The 14980-nt window shown below is 44.8% G+C and overlaps 1 protein-coding gene across 2 annotated transcripts in view; it reads right to left on the bottom strand.

The window, feature by feature from the left end:
* LOC101825589 (AP-3 complex subunit sigma-2) overlaps positions 1-11413 on the bottom strand; it is a 48653-nt gene extending 37240 nt beyond the window's left edge. Inside the window, exons 1-3 of one of the 2 annotated variants that reach the window (XM_005077794.4) lie at positions 11259-11413; positions 5916-6007; positions 4875-4986 (exon numbers count right to left, since the gene is read on the bottom strand). In XM_005077794.4, coding sequence (XP_005077851.1) covers positions 4875-4986; positions 5916-6007; positions 11259-11327 — 273 coding nt within the window. In that variant the 5' untranslated portion in view covers positions 11328-11413. Of the gene's footprint in view, positions 1-4874; positions 4987-5915; positions 6008-9603; positions 9816-11258 lie in introns of those variants that run through there. The other variant, XM_040729766.1, reaches the window with a different exon arrangement.
* Between the last annotated feature and the right edge of the window lie 3567 nt (positions 11414-14980).

Raw genomic sequence — 14980 nt, 5'->3', positions numbered from 1 at the left:
ACCAGCAAACACACTGAGGCTTCCTCTTCTCCTTTATAAGATGACAATTTACATAGGAGAATAAAATACCACCATCGAGCAGTGGTGGCTCACACCTGTAATCCCAGCACAAGAAAGGCAGAGGCAGGCAGATCTCTGTGAGTTCAAGAGCAGCCTGGTCTACAAAGTGAGTTCCAGCCCAGCCAGGGCTGTTACAACTACTTTGGACAGACAGTTGCTGGGTGGTGGTGGCACAGGCCTTTCATCTCAGCATTTGGAAGACAGACTACTATATCCTTTCCCCAAACTTGGAAGTACACACACACACACACACACACACACACACACACATACACACACACACACACACACATTTTTAAAGCTCCTTACAGTATTAACAATACAATATTCTTATTTATTTATTTATTTATTTATTTATTTATTTATTTATTTATGGTTTTCCAAGACAGGATTTCCCTGTGCAGCCCTGGCTGTCCGGGAACTCCCTCTGTAGACCAGGATGGCCTTGAATTCAGAGATCCACTTACCTCTGCTGCCTGAGTGCTGGGATTAAAGGCCTGTGATGTTAAATCTGTTAACAGGTTTCTGGGTCTTGTTGCTATAGCTTTTGTTTTTGAATGATTTATCTGTATTTTGTGTGCACTGGTGTTTTGCCTGCATCTGGTGTGTGAAGGGATCAGAACCCCTGGTACTGGAATTACAGACAGGTGTGAGGCACCATGCTGAGAATTAAACCCGGGTCCCCTGGAAGAGAAGTCAGTGCTCTTAACCACTGAGCCATCTCTCCAACCCATTTTGTTTTTCATTACATGTATGTAGTGTGTGTGTGTGTGTGTGTGTGTGTGTGTGTGTGTGTGTGTGTGTGTGTGTATGTCAAAGCACAACTTGTGGGAGTTGGCTCTCTCCTTCTAACACGAAGACAAGGCATCAAACCCAGGTTACTTTGCTTTGGCAGCAAGTACCTTTAACTGCTGAGCCTTCTTGATAGCCCTGTTCATAAGTTTTTGTTTTCTCCCTCAGAGAAGGACCTCATTTTAACAGATTCATAGTCAGCAATGGCATGGATGTTCAATGCTGCATGAAGATGGGTCTCAGTCAGAACCAGCACATCAGGAACACCCTTGCACTGTGCACAAGATGAGTGCAAGAGAACTGTGGAGGCTGGGGGAGACTCACAATGAACTCATTCCTCTGTCTCTTTTCTTAGGTTTGGTCTTAGCTAGGGTTTCTATGGCTGTAATAAAACACCATGAACAAAAGCAAACTTCGGAAGGAAAGGGTGTGTATCAGCTTACAGTTCCACATCACAGTCCATCACTAAAGAGTCAGGAGGACCGTACGGGAACCTGGAGGCAGGAGCTGACGCAGAGGCCATCTAGGAGAGCTGCTTATTTGCTTGCTCTCCGTGGCTTGCTTCGCCTGCTTTCATAGACCACCCAGGACCATTAGCCCAGGGCTGTACTGGCCACAGTGAGCTGGGCCTCCCAGCTATCATCAATCAAGAAGGTGCCCAACAGCCTTGCCCAAAGGTCAGTCTAGTAGGGGCATCTTCTCAATTGAGGCTCCATTTTTCCAGATGATGCTACCTTGTGCCAAACTGACATAAAATTAGCCAGTTGACCCCTTGTCAACCTGACACACAAACACACTACTGTTAAGCCATACCTGTTCAGCTGGGTGGTGGTGGTACAAGGCTTTAATCCCAGCACTTGGGAGGCAAAGGCAAGCAGAGGCCAGCCTGGTCTTCAGAGTGAGTTCCAGAAAAGGCTCAAAGTTACAAAAAAAGTCATAACTGTTCCATTCATTCATTCACTCTGGTTTTTCGAGACAGGCTTTCTCTGTGTAACAGTCTTAGCTGTCCTAGAACTCCCTCTGTACAGACTGACCTAGAGCTCAGAAATCCACCTGCCTCTGTCCCCTAAATGCTGAGATTAAAGGCGTGCACCACTGCCCAGCAAATTGTTCCTTTCTTATCTGTCTGTTCCTAAGATCTCATATTGTTAATAACACAATATAAAAATTTCAAACTTAAAAAAACTTGTTTATGTGTATGTGTGTGTCTGCTCAGGAGACCAGAAAAGTAGCAGTGCCCTGAAGCTAGAGACCATGCAGTTGTGAGCTTCCTGATGTGGGTACTTGGGTCCTCTGTAAAAACCATATGCATTCTTAACCATGCAGCCAACGCTCCGGTCTCCAAAAGTCCAGTCTCTAAAATTAAAACACTTTAAAAGTTCAGTCTCTTTAAAACATTCAGTCTTGCACTGGGGAGGCAGAGGCAGGCGGATCTCTGTGAGTTTGAGGCTGGTCTGGTGTACAGAGCGAGTGCCAGGACAGGCTCTAAAGCTATAAAACCCTGTTTCAAAAACAAAACAAACAAACAAAAAACAAAAAAAAAAAAATCAGTCTTCTTCAAAGTCCAAAGCATTCAGTCTTCTAAAACATCCAAAGCCTCTCTGAAATTCCAGTCTCTCACCCATGACCCTCTGGGCTCCAAAGGGCCTGGGCCACTTCTCCAGCTCTGCCCTCTACAGCATACACATCTTGTCTCCTAGGCTCAAGCTGTTGCTACGGTGTTCTTTGGTGGCCATTCCCTGGGGCTGACATCTCCAAAATGCTGGAGTCTTTCCCACTGGCTGTACCTTCACCAATAACCTCTCTTGGGCTCTCTTCAGGGACTGTGACCCTGCCACAAGGTGCCAAGTCTCAACTTCTCTCCATAACCCCTTCACGCCTTCAAAACCAGGACCATCTAGATGACTCTTAAGGCTCCTAGCATGAGATGCAGCCACAGCCCCCTCTGGATCACTTCTGCATGTAGACCCCAAGGAAGCACTTCTCAAAAGATTCCGCCTCAACGATGCTGGTCTCTTCTTCACTATCACTAATTTCCCAGCTCCAGATGAGCACCAACAATTGTCCTAGTAAAGCAAAGGCTCCACTTTAGTGGCGCTGGTCTCTTGTTAATCATGGTGATTCTTCATGCCCAGCTGGCCAGAATCACATATTCTTTTTTTTTAAGTTTTTGCACATTTCTTTTTTTTTAAAGATGTATTTATTTATTATGTATACAGTATTCTGTCTGCATGTATGTCCACAGGCCAGAATAGGGCACCAGATCTCATTACAGATGGTTGTGAGCCACCATGTGGTTGCCAGGAATTGAACTCAGAACCTCTGGAAGAGCAGTCAGTGCTCTTAACCTCTGAGCCATCTCTCCAGCCCAAATCACATATTCTTAATTCAAAACATCACATAAATGGTCCTGATAGTCTTTACTTCTCTGTGAAACTTCACAAGCCAGATCTCTAACATTTGCAATTCTCTCAGCATTCTTATCTTCTAAGCTCCCAAAGAACAAGCCACTGAGCTCTGAGCACTCGATGGCTTTTCTAGTCCAAAGTTCAAATGCCAACACAATCCTCCTGAAGACTCATGGTCAGGTCTGTTACAGCAATACCACACAACCAGTACCAATTTCTGCCTTAGTTAGCAAAGTGTTATTCCATCCAGAGATCAACTTCTGTTTTCCTTGATGATGTTGATATTAAGATGCAATGGGCAGAAGTGTTTGACATCCTGACCTAGGACTGATAACTGGTACATGGTTTCTATTAGAAACAGAACACTGGAAAATAACTGGCCATTAAGCATTAATACTCTAGGACCTAGCAACTGTACTCCTCAGGTATATAGCTTACAGAAATGCAAGCATGTGTAATTCTAAAACCAAACACAGATACCTCACAGTGGCACCGTTTATAACTCTTTTCACCTTAACAATATTTTGTTTGAGAACAGGAGTTATGAGCTGGGGAGATGGCTCAGTGGTTGTTTTTGCAGACATGGTACTTGTTGCTCTCTCAGAAGACCTGGGTTCAATTCCCAGCACCCACATGGTGGCCCCCAACTATCCATAACTACAAATCCAGGGATCTAACGCCCTCTTCTGACCTCAGGAGACATGAACAGACATACATGCAGGCGAAACATTGATACACATAAAAATGAAATAAATAAACCTAAAAAATTAAAGAAAAAAAAGAATAGCAGTTAAAGCTGGAACAGTACTGGTGTACACCTTTAATCCCAGCACTTGGGAGGAAGAAGCAGGCCAATCTATGAGTTTGAGGCTAGCCTGGTCTACAAAGCTAGTTCTATGACAGCAAGAACTATACAGAGAAACCCTATCTTGAAGGGAAAAGAGAAATACTGGAAAATTTCACCAAACTGGCAAGTTCTTTACTTGTGTATTCTAAATCAAATTTTCTGGAAAATATGAAAGAATTCTCTGAGCAAATGGTGATGACAGAAACTGATTTTTCTTATTATATATCAGACTTTGTCATAAACCCTGAAGAATTCACATACTGTAATACAAAGAACAGAAGCATGGGGCTAGCTAGCAAGATGGCTGACTCACTGTAAAAGTGATGGCTGACAAACCTGACAACTTGAGGTCACTCTCCAGGATCACAGAGTAGGAGGAGAGAACTGACTCCCACAAGATAGTTTTAACCTTGTGCTGGCTAGTTTTATGTCAACTTGACACAAGCTAGGCACCACACTGGCCTATGGGTAAGCCTATTGGGCATTTTCTTGATGGGAGAGCCCAGCTCACTCACTATGGCTGGTACCATAGTGGTCTTGGATTATATAAAAAGCAGGGGCAGTGCAAGGGCTGGGTAGAAACCATTGTCCACAGCTGAGTTCTGGAGGGTTGCTCAGGCGCGTTCACAGAACGCCACCTGGTGGACATCTGGCATCCCTTACCAACGTCAATGAGGAGACTGAAAAAAGGATCCAACCCAAACTGGTTACTCAAAACCCCCGTGTGAACTCTAAAGTTGCTTCCATTCTTTGATGACTACACATACCTGGATGAGGTCCAAGATCCCAAGTTCACTCTCTGAGGAATCCACACAAAATACAAAGTAGAGGGTGGCATAGTGGCGGTAAATGAGTTTGTAGTCAGCGCCACCAATGAGACTGTGGGAGACAGTAGGGAACAGCTGAGAATCAACTCTGCAGTAAACATATCAGAGAACCCTGCACCCAAGAATAATGGAAATGGGCCTAGCAAAGGGGAAGGCTGAGCTCGAAGAGCAGGCACTTCCCACGTGAGGACAGCTAAGTTTGGAGGAGGGACTTAAAGCCACCCGACTTTACCCTTCCTCTTTCTCTTTGCCTACCCTGCCAGTGACCAAACACCAGAGAGATGGCTTTGGGCTGGAACGACACCTTAGGGGTTAAGAGCACAGACTGTTCTTCCAGAGGACCCAGGTCCAATCCCCAACGCCCACATGGCAGCTCACATAACTCCTGTTCCAAAGGTTCTGACAACCACACACAGATGTACATAAAGTAAAAATTAAAGAAAAAAGAATTTCAGAGTGATGGCTGAAGCCCAGTAATGCAAGTGTTTCCCAAAGAGAACTGGTATCTCCCTGAACGCTCATGCTAAGAACAGCATACGGGTCTGGTGTAGTGGGGCACACCTTTAGTCCCAGCACTCGGGAGGCAGAAGAAGGCAGACCTGTGAGTTGAGGGCCAGTCTGAGCTACAAGAGAAACCCAGCTGTTTTTTTGTTTGTTTGTTTGGTTTTGGTTTTTGGTTTTTAGAGACAGGATTTCTCTGTACTGCTTTGGAGCCTATCCTGGCACTCACCAGGCTGGTCTCGAACTCACAGAGATCAGCCTGCCTCTGGCTCCCGAGTACTGGAATTAAACTCGTGTGCACCAACGCCCAGCAAGAAACACAGTCTTAACAAGCCCCTCCCCACACCAGAAAAAAGAGCAGGTTATGCTGTATCAGGTAGCCACTGACCCCTGAGTGTACCAGAAGAAACAAAAGCAATAAAGACCACCCAACATGGATCTGGGGACTCGGGGGTTGGCGACCTGAAGCTGATGGTTTACCTTCCACCTTCTAAGAAGTTACAGATGTTGTCATCTCGCTTGAGGACCAGATGGAAAGTTTCTCGAACAATCTGCTGCTGAATTTCTTCTGGCTACGGAACAACAGAAAGCCGGGTCAGGGGCAAGTGAGCAAAAGTGTGTCCATCAATGAGCACAGCTATGTAAAGGAGGGCTCCCCTGCAACAATTGGAAAAGACCGCACATAAGCACATGGAGAGCAGAGGACTGCGGGAAGACAAGGCTCGGGGTTACAGGCACTTACCTAGGTATCTCAGCTAAAAAACACCGCTATTTTACAGACAAGCTGCAACTCAAGCAAGGAATCAGAATCCATAAATTTACAAAGACCCTCAGGTTCTGTTTTGTTTGCTTGATTTGGTTTTTGAAACAGGGTTTCTTTGTGAAGCCTTGGCTGTCCTGCAACTCATAGAGACCCACCAGTCTCTGCCTCCTGAGTGCTGGGATTAAAGGTGTACACCACCACTGCCCAACTTTTTTTTTCCTGAAAAAAAAAACTATGAAGAGGTAATTAACAAATCTCAAAGTTCCAGCACTGTGTGAAGGTCAAGATGTAATCATGTACATGTCTAAAAATAAATTGGTGATTTTTTTTTTTACTGTAATACCAGTACTACATATAAGATGTTGTTTTGCTCACCAACAATTGGGAAAAAACAGAAAATGCTGTATTTACAGATCTGAATCTTGAACAACTAAACAAAAGTACAAATAAACTTTTTTCATTAAGAGTCACTTGTAAGCCGGGCGTTGGTGGCCCACGCCTTTAATCCCAGCACTCGGGAGGCAGAGGCAGGCGGATCTCTGTGAGTTCGAGACCAGCCTGGACTACCAAGTGAGTTCCAGGACAGCCTCCAAAGCCACAGAGAAACCCTGCCTCGAAAAACCAAAAAAAAAAAAAAAAAAAGTCACTTGTAATCTTGGGAAACCTCAACTGTGATATGAATGAATAACTTTATAAATCACATTTGATTTCCACTTATATGTATAAAATTTTTAATAGGTATGGTGTAAACTTTTTTAAAAACTCCTGCATGGTGGCTCATTCCTGCAAGCCCAGCATGCTGGAGCCTAAGGCAGGACTGTCACTGAATTGGAGAACACCCTGGTTTATATGGTGAATTCCAGGCCAGCCTGAACTGTACTGTGACTCCCTTCTCAACAAAACAAAAGAGAGGTAAGAGGGGGTTGGGGTAGAGAGGAGAAAGGAAGCCATCGTGGTAGAGCATGTCTGTAATCCCAGCATTAGGTAGGTGAAGGCAGGGGGCACGAGGACTGTCTAAAGGGGGTGGGGTAGGAGTGGTAGTACTTTCGTATTAGCAAGAGGTAGGTGGATCTCTGTGAGTTCAAGGCCGGTCTGGTCTACACAGTGAGTTCCAGGTAATCCAGGGATAAGAAGTGAGACCCTGTCTCAAAACAAACAAAAAGGATAAGGAAGAAACCAGACAAAAATTAGATAGTTAAAAACTAGAAGAAAGACCAGTAGTGGTGGCGAATGCCTTTAATCCCAGCATTTGGGAGGCAGAGGCTGGCAGATCTCTGAAAGTTCAAGGTCAGCCTGGTCTACACAGTGAGTTCCAGAACAGGTTCCAAAGCTACAGAGAAACCCTGTTTTTAAAAACCAAAACCAAATAAACAAAAACCCATAACAACTCTAGATCAGGAGCTGGAGAGTTGGTTCAGTCATTAATTGTTGTTCTTACAGAGGACCCAGGTTCAATTCCCTGTAGCCACAGGCCACAGGCCACAGGATGGCTGACAACCATCAGTAAATCCAGTCAAGGGATCCAATATCCTCTTCTGACTTCCAAGGGCACCAGATACACATGTGGCGGACACACTTATCTGCAGGCAAAACACTCATGCACATAAAATAAACCAATCTTAAAAAGAAACAAAAGCTATCAATGTAAGAAGACTTTCTCACATCATAACATGGATTGAGTCAACACCAGGGATGGAGTTTAAATGTGGGTTTTACTTTAATATACCAGGGCTAAGGGCCTGAGACTGTAGTTCTAACAAGCTCCCACAGGACACCAATGCTTTGAGTCTTGGGGGACCGCACTCTAGGGCACAGCAGGAATAGATGTTCAACTTGAATCTTCCTTAAGTCAGGAAAGCACTTTTTAAAAAAACGAATCCCTTTCTACATTACTGCACTTAGCTTTAAGATGGCCATTATTGGTGGGCACTGGTGGCACACGCCTTTAATCCCAGCACTCGGGAGGCAGAGGCAGGCGGATCTCTATGAGTTCGAGACCAGCCTGGTCTACAGAGTGAGTTCCAGGACAGCCTCCAAAGCCACAGAGAAACCCTGTCTCGAAAAACCAAAAAAAAAAAAAAAAAAAAAAAAAAAGAGAGAGATGGCCATTATTTAAAAGCTACTAAGTATGGGGGTGGGGACAACACGAAAACCGGGAACTGATCTCTGAGGAAACGGCTGGCTCAGTGTGGGCTCTAAGGGCTCTCAGCGCCTACCCAATGCACGGATACAAAGTTGCTATTCGTTGGTCCACAAACTGGAACAAATCAATCACTATCTTCCTGGTTTCCATGTGAACACACCAAGCTCACATTTGCTAGGATGTTGTCAAAGATTAACTGTGTGCTCAAAAGCACAAAGTACGCTAAGCATCAGCACTGCTTTAAAATAACAGAAACATGGTTTCCACTGAAGCCCTACCCAACCACAGGTGCAAGTGGGAAAATGGGGGCGTGGTGGTGACATGAAACAAGGAGGCCAGCCAATTCCCAGTTCAGCCAAAAGGCAAACTACAGACTGCTTGTGTGCCCTGGGTACTTTAACAACCCTCCTATCTTAGCACACCACAGCTCTCAAGGCAAACTACAGACTGCTTGTGTAGGTATTTTAACAACCCTCCCTATCTTAGCACACCACAACTCTCAAGGCACTTTCACTCAAGAGGTTCTTAAACAATTCTATGATCTTCAAAGATACACATGCCAATAAGCATAAGAAAAGATAGGTGCTCAGCATCCTTAGTCACTATGGAAACAGACATCAAAACCTTTTAAAAGGAGATTCATTTTCATCCACTAAAATGCCTTTAATTAAAGACAACATGGCTAGGACTATATAGCTCAGTGATAGAAAATTGCCTAGAATGAGGGAGGCCCTGAATTCACTCCCACGTTCAGAAAACAAAAACAAATAAAAAAGACAGACATTGGAGGAGATAAGAAGAAACTGGAATACTGATACATTGATAGAGGTGGTACAACCACTTGGAAAACACTTCTGCAATTTCTTAAAATATTTACCATTGAGGCTAGCTAGAGAGATGGCTCAGCCATTAACTGAAAGGTTAATTGAACCCAGAGGACTTGGGTTCAATTTCCAGCAACCACATGACAGCACACAACTGTCTGTAAATTCAGTTCTAGGGGACTCAAAACCTTCACAGGCGTACATGCAGGCAAAACACCAATGCACATAAAATAAAAATAAATAAACTACTTAAAAATGTCTACCATTGAGTTATCGTGTGACTTAATGATTCTTCCACTAAAGTCAAAAGAAATGAAAAGCTATATCCACACTAAAACTCAACACACGAATGGTCAAGTAGCATTATTTATAAAAGCCAGATACAGCAAATAATGGGAATAAAACTATGGAATGACCAGCACAGTGGCATGCCTATACCTTTGGCATGTAGAAGTTGTGATAAAGGATCTTTTCTTCTCTTTTCATGGCTGGTTGTTTGGATTTTTTGTTGCTTACAGTGTCTTCACTATGTACCCAAGGTTGGCCTTGAACTCACAATCCTCCTGCCTCAGTTTCCTAAGTGCTGTGATTATAGACCTGTGCCACCAGGACAGGCTGAACAGAGGGATCTCCAGTTCCAGGCAAATGTGAGCTACATAATGAGAACTTTCTTCAAAATAAGTAAAGAACACATATATTCACATGCTTCAATACAGATCAAACTTGAGGGAGTTTTTATGTGTAAAAGATTTTTTAAAGCATACATTATTATGATTCTGTTTAGAAAAAAAAAAAACACCCAAAAACTTAAAAGAGAAAGTAAGGGCTTGCTTAGGGCTAGGGAGTTGACTGCTAGCAGGGAGGAGTTTTTTTTTTTTTTTTTAAGGGAGAGATAAAAAGGTTCTCAAATTGTGATATGGTAAGTAACTGTATAGTCATTTATACCTTAGTAACTTAGAAAATAGAAGAAACAAATGCACACCCAAGTTGAACTTATATTAAGTGTTCTTTTTTTAAAATGCAATTTGAAAATCCTATTTCAAAAAGCAAATTATTTTTTTCATTTATGATGAAAAAAGGAATAAGATCTGAGAGGCATTTCTCAGCTTGCCAACCCCCACGAAAGTGGGAAGGTGGAACCGAAGCCTTAATGGTTTGACTCCACCCCCTCGGGTTTAACCAGTCTCTCAGTTATGTATTTTGAAACCTAGCCACGAATGAAATGGCGGACATGAGAAAATAACGAGGTTTCCATTTTCACAAAGGAAATGTTTGTAGAAATGAACACTGCAGCCCGGAGGTCGTGGCGGCGGCGCACGCCTTTAATCCCAGCACTCAGGAGGCAGAGGCAGGCGGATCTCTGTGAGTTCGGGACCAGCCTGGTCTACAAAGCTACACAGAGAAACCCTGTCTCAAAAATGCCCCCCCCAAAGAAAGGAAGGGAGAAAGAAGAGAGAGAGAGAGAGAGAGAGAGAGAGAGAGAGAGAGAGAGAGAGAGAGAGAGAGAGAGAGAGAGAGAATAAGCATTGCTGAGACATCCTATGACAGCATTTTAGTTATTTGGTTTCTTGAGGCATGGTCTGGTGTAGCTCAAGCTGTCTATCTTAGGTAACTCCTGAGCTTACAGGTGTGCACCACTACGTCTGACAGCTTGTAATATACCTCATTTTTTAAGACTTTCTGTAACCTTACAGGGTAAAGGGTAACCCAACCCTAATAAGTCACAGCCAAAGCTGAAGCAAATAATTCCAGGAAAGAACTTCTCCCCACCTTGAGAAAACAACTTAGAAGAACCCAACGACCCCGGCCATTACACAATACGCTCATTGATTTAAAGGAAAAAAAAAAAAAGGCCCAAAGACAGTGGATTTTGTCGCCCAAGATCTCAGTGAGCCACACTGTGTACCGCGTCCGGCCTAAGACCCAAGGGAAAGTGTCAGGAAGCACAGAAAAGCCGGGCCCCGGGGGGGGGTAGAGGCGATCAGGGGTGGTGGGTCATGCACGGTGCCGGAGCCCGAGGGGTGGGCGAGCGCTGCTTCGAGACCAGGGGAGGGGAATGGACGCGGGTGCGTGACGGGCCGGGCCGCACTCACAAAACGCTGGTAGAAGCGGACCAGCCGCGGCTTCCCATGGTTGTTGAAAACCAGAATCGCCTGAATCATCTTTGCTGGTCCCGCTTCCCTCGGCACCAGCTGCTCCAAGAAAGCTCCCACTTCCGTCACAACACAGGCACTTCCGGTTGGTGCCTTGCTTTAAACTGTCCTCCCGGAACTTACTGTGGTGCCCTGGGTTCCGAGCACCGACGGGTCCGGCCGCTCTGGCGCCCTGGGGAACACGGGTATGGAAGCCGAGGAGCAAGGTCTCCTCGGCCAGCCTGGTTATCAATCCGAGCCTGGCTAGGGCGTGAATCCCGGACTGGGCCCCTCACCCCTCGCTCTAGTTCCATCGCGGAGCCAACCGCGTCGGCAACGTGGATCCAGGGCGGTCACTCCTGAGGGACCAAGAGGGAGCTTGTGTGGCTTCTCTTCCGTTCCCTAACCTTGGACCAGCAATAACTGGGCCTTTATTTTTCAGTATTATAATGCAGAGGATTAGGCAAAAGTTTAATGGTGCAGATGGTCAGTCTCTCCTTTAGATGGTAAAAGTTGAAATCACAAGGGATCTTTCATGCAATCCCATTCAAAAGGTACGGTTGGTCTTGAACTGGTAACACTTTTTGTTTTCTTCATTTATATATTGTTTTTTGAAACAGGTTCTCATTATGTAGCCCCGGCTGGTCTTGAACTCAGAGATCCGCCTGCCTCTGCCTCCTAAGTGCTGGGATTAAAGATTTGCACCACCACATACATCGGGGCGGGGGCGGCGTTAAAGTAAAAATTCAAATGACAATTGCCCTGAAGCATGACAAGATGATTCAAATGTTGGGCAGGAATATCAAAGACAATTCTAAACAGAATAACAAGAAGGATGGTTTGAAGTATGTTAATTTGTTTACTGGGGAGAAGACATGCCCAACCTGTAATGGTGCATGTGTGGAAATCCAAGAACAACTTTGAGAGTCAGTCCCCTCATGCCGTGTGAGTCCCAGGGATCTGATGTAGGTCATCAGACTTGGCAGTGTCTTTACCTGCTGAGCCACCTCGAAAACCCCAAGTCATAGTTAAAGAATTAAAGAAAAATATATTGAATTATAATACAACAATCTGTCGTAAAATAATTTTTTTTTTCCACAACAGGGTTTCTCTGTGGAGCCTTGGCTGTCTTGGAACTAACTCTGTAGACCAGGCTGGCCTCGAACTCACAGAGATCCACCTGCCTCTGCCTCCCAAGTGCTAGGATTAAAGACGTGGGCCACCACTGCCCAGTTGTAGTAAAACAGTTTTAAGAATTTATTTTAAATGTGTGCATGCATATGTGTATGTGTGTGTGTGTGTGTTCATATAAGCGCATGTGTTCAAATACCCTCAGAGACCACAAGAGGGCACCTTGGAGCTGGAGTTACAGGAAATTTAGCAGTGAGCTGCTCACCTGATAAGCAACTGGGAGCAACTCCAGTCCAAAAACTTGTCTGAAACCTCACATAGTTGCTGCAGCAAATGTGCACCTATGATCACATAAGCACAATAATAAACAAAAAATGTATAATGATGATAAAGCTAGAAATGTAGCACAGAGCCGGCAGTTGGTGGCACACGCCTTTAATCCCAGTACTCAGGAGGCAGAGGCAGGCGGATCCCTGTGAGTTCGAGACCAGCCTGGACTACCAAGCGAGTTCCAGGACAGCCTCCAAAGCCACAGAGAAACCCTGTCTCAAAAAAAAAAAAAAAAAAAAAAAAAAAAAGAAAAAGAAATGTAGCACAGGTGGCAGAGTGCTTACAGAAAGCCTGGAGTTCCAGCTCCAGCACTATGTAAAGGCTTGGGAGGCAGAGGCAGGAGCGGGAGGCAGAAATTGAAAGTCATCAGCTATCAAAGGGAGTAACAAAAGAAATAGATGCAGGGGCCAAAGAGATGTCCCAGCAGGTAAAGGCACTTGCTGCCAATCCTGATGACCTGATTTGGATCATCAGCAAGTTGTTTTGTGACCTCCATGTGTGCATGTGCGCGCGCGCGCACACACACACACACACACACACACACACACCGCGCAATAAATGTAATCAAAAACATTTAAGAAGTAGATGTAGGCCAGACAGTGGTAGTACACACCTTTAACCCCAACACTCCAGACCCAGAGGCAGGCAGATCTTTGAGTAGCCTGGGTTACCGAGTGAGTAGGGCAGCCAGGGATACATAGAGAAACCCTGTCTCGAAAAATGAACAAACAAAACAAAAGGTAGATGCAGGAAATGAAAAAAAACAATTTCACTATAAATAGAAGAAAAGGCAAATTAAAATATATTTACAATGTTTTCACCTTATCAAATATTCAAAATCTTCATCCCCAGTTCTAGCAAAAGTAGTATGAAATCAGTTCTCTCCTCCATCGGTACTGAAATTGCAGTCTAGAGCAACCCTTTTAGGAAACAACTTGGTAATATAGCAAGAATTTTACAAAAGATGCTCCTGAATAACCCAAACTACAACGAGACGCCAGCTGTAGTGACCAGCACCTTTAATTTCAGGGCTCTGGAAGTAGAAGCAGGCAGATCTCCGTAAGCCTGTGATCAGCCTGGTCTAAACAGTTTCAAAAAATATGACTGTGCATTGACAGTGACTACATAATAACAATGGGAAAAGGGAAGGCCAACTTTACATGTAGACATAGTAAAGAACCAAGTTAATGACAATTGTCAACAGGACAGTGAAATTGTGGGTGTTTCCCCCCTATTCAAGGTACCTAGATGAGCCCCCAGGTCCCCACACAACCCTGAGCCAAGCACGCTTCTATCCTGGAAAGAGGGTTTTAACTCGGGTTCTCTAACCACTAAGCTGAAATCTGTTGTTGCTGCTGTTTACCTATGTGGAGGGGGAGGTGCCCGTGTGCTTCAGCAGTGAGCGAGTGTGGAAACCAGCAAACAGCTGCTGGAGTTGGTTCTCTCTGCCATCACGCAAGCTCTGGGAATCAAACTCGGCTTCAGGCCTGGCGGCAATCACTTTTACCCACTGAGCCAACTTGCTGTCTTTTTTTTTTTTTTTTGCTTGTATAGTTTTTGACTTTGGTTGTATGAAGTGGGGGTCTCAATCTGTAACCTAGGCTAGCCCCAAACTGTTGGGAACCCTTCTACAATTCTGCCTCCCAAGTACTGGGATTATGGGCATGAGCCATCTGCCTGTCTTTAAAGTCCTGTTCTTATCTACAAAACACATGGTCTCCCTTCCCCAGGAGTCTAGTTTCAACAACTGTATGCACCCCAACACTTCTGATTCCTTCTTCTCTCTTGGGGCCTGTTGATTCTGCTCCCTAAACACCTCTGGGCATGAATCCTTTTCTATTGTCTCTGCTGCAGAGAGAACTGTGCCAACCTCTTCTCTGACTATGCAGCAGACTCCAGCAGAAGCTTACTGCCCCCATTTCTTCTCTGCCAACTGAGCTTCGAAGCAGATGAATCAGCCCTCACCTCTCCACGGGATCACTAGGTAAAGTCCTGAGAGCTTCAGTGAGCGTGAAATTGCCATGGCTGGTATCTAGGCTCATTTCAAACACACCTCCATGCGATGCTGGCCTCTGAAATCTAGCTACAATGACCTTTCCTTCCTTAAAGTCCAAGATCCAGAGCCCTTTGCCTCAGGACATTAACAAGCTGGCCTGCTTCAGGGGTTTCCACAGAGCTTTAGGCCCTAAGATGTCCCAATGTTCCCAGATACCCTGTTTGTA

Source organism: Mesocricetus auratus, unplaced genomic scaffold, assembly GCF_017639785.1.
Source record: "Mesocricetus auratus isolate SY011 unplaced genomic scaffold, BCM_Maur_2.0 Super-Scaffold_4256, whole genome shotgun sequence".
NCBI classification, from domain to species: domain Eukaryota; kingdom Metazoa; phylum Chordata; class Mammalia; order Rodentia; family Cricetidae; genus Mesocricetus; species Mesocricetus auratus.
This window is presented reverse-complemented; position numbering and strand designations above follow the sequence as displayed.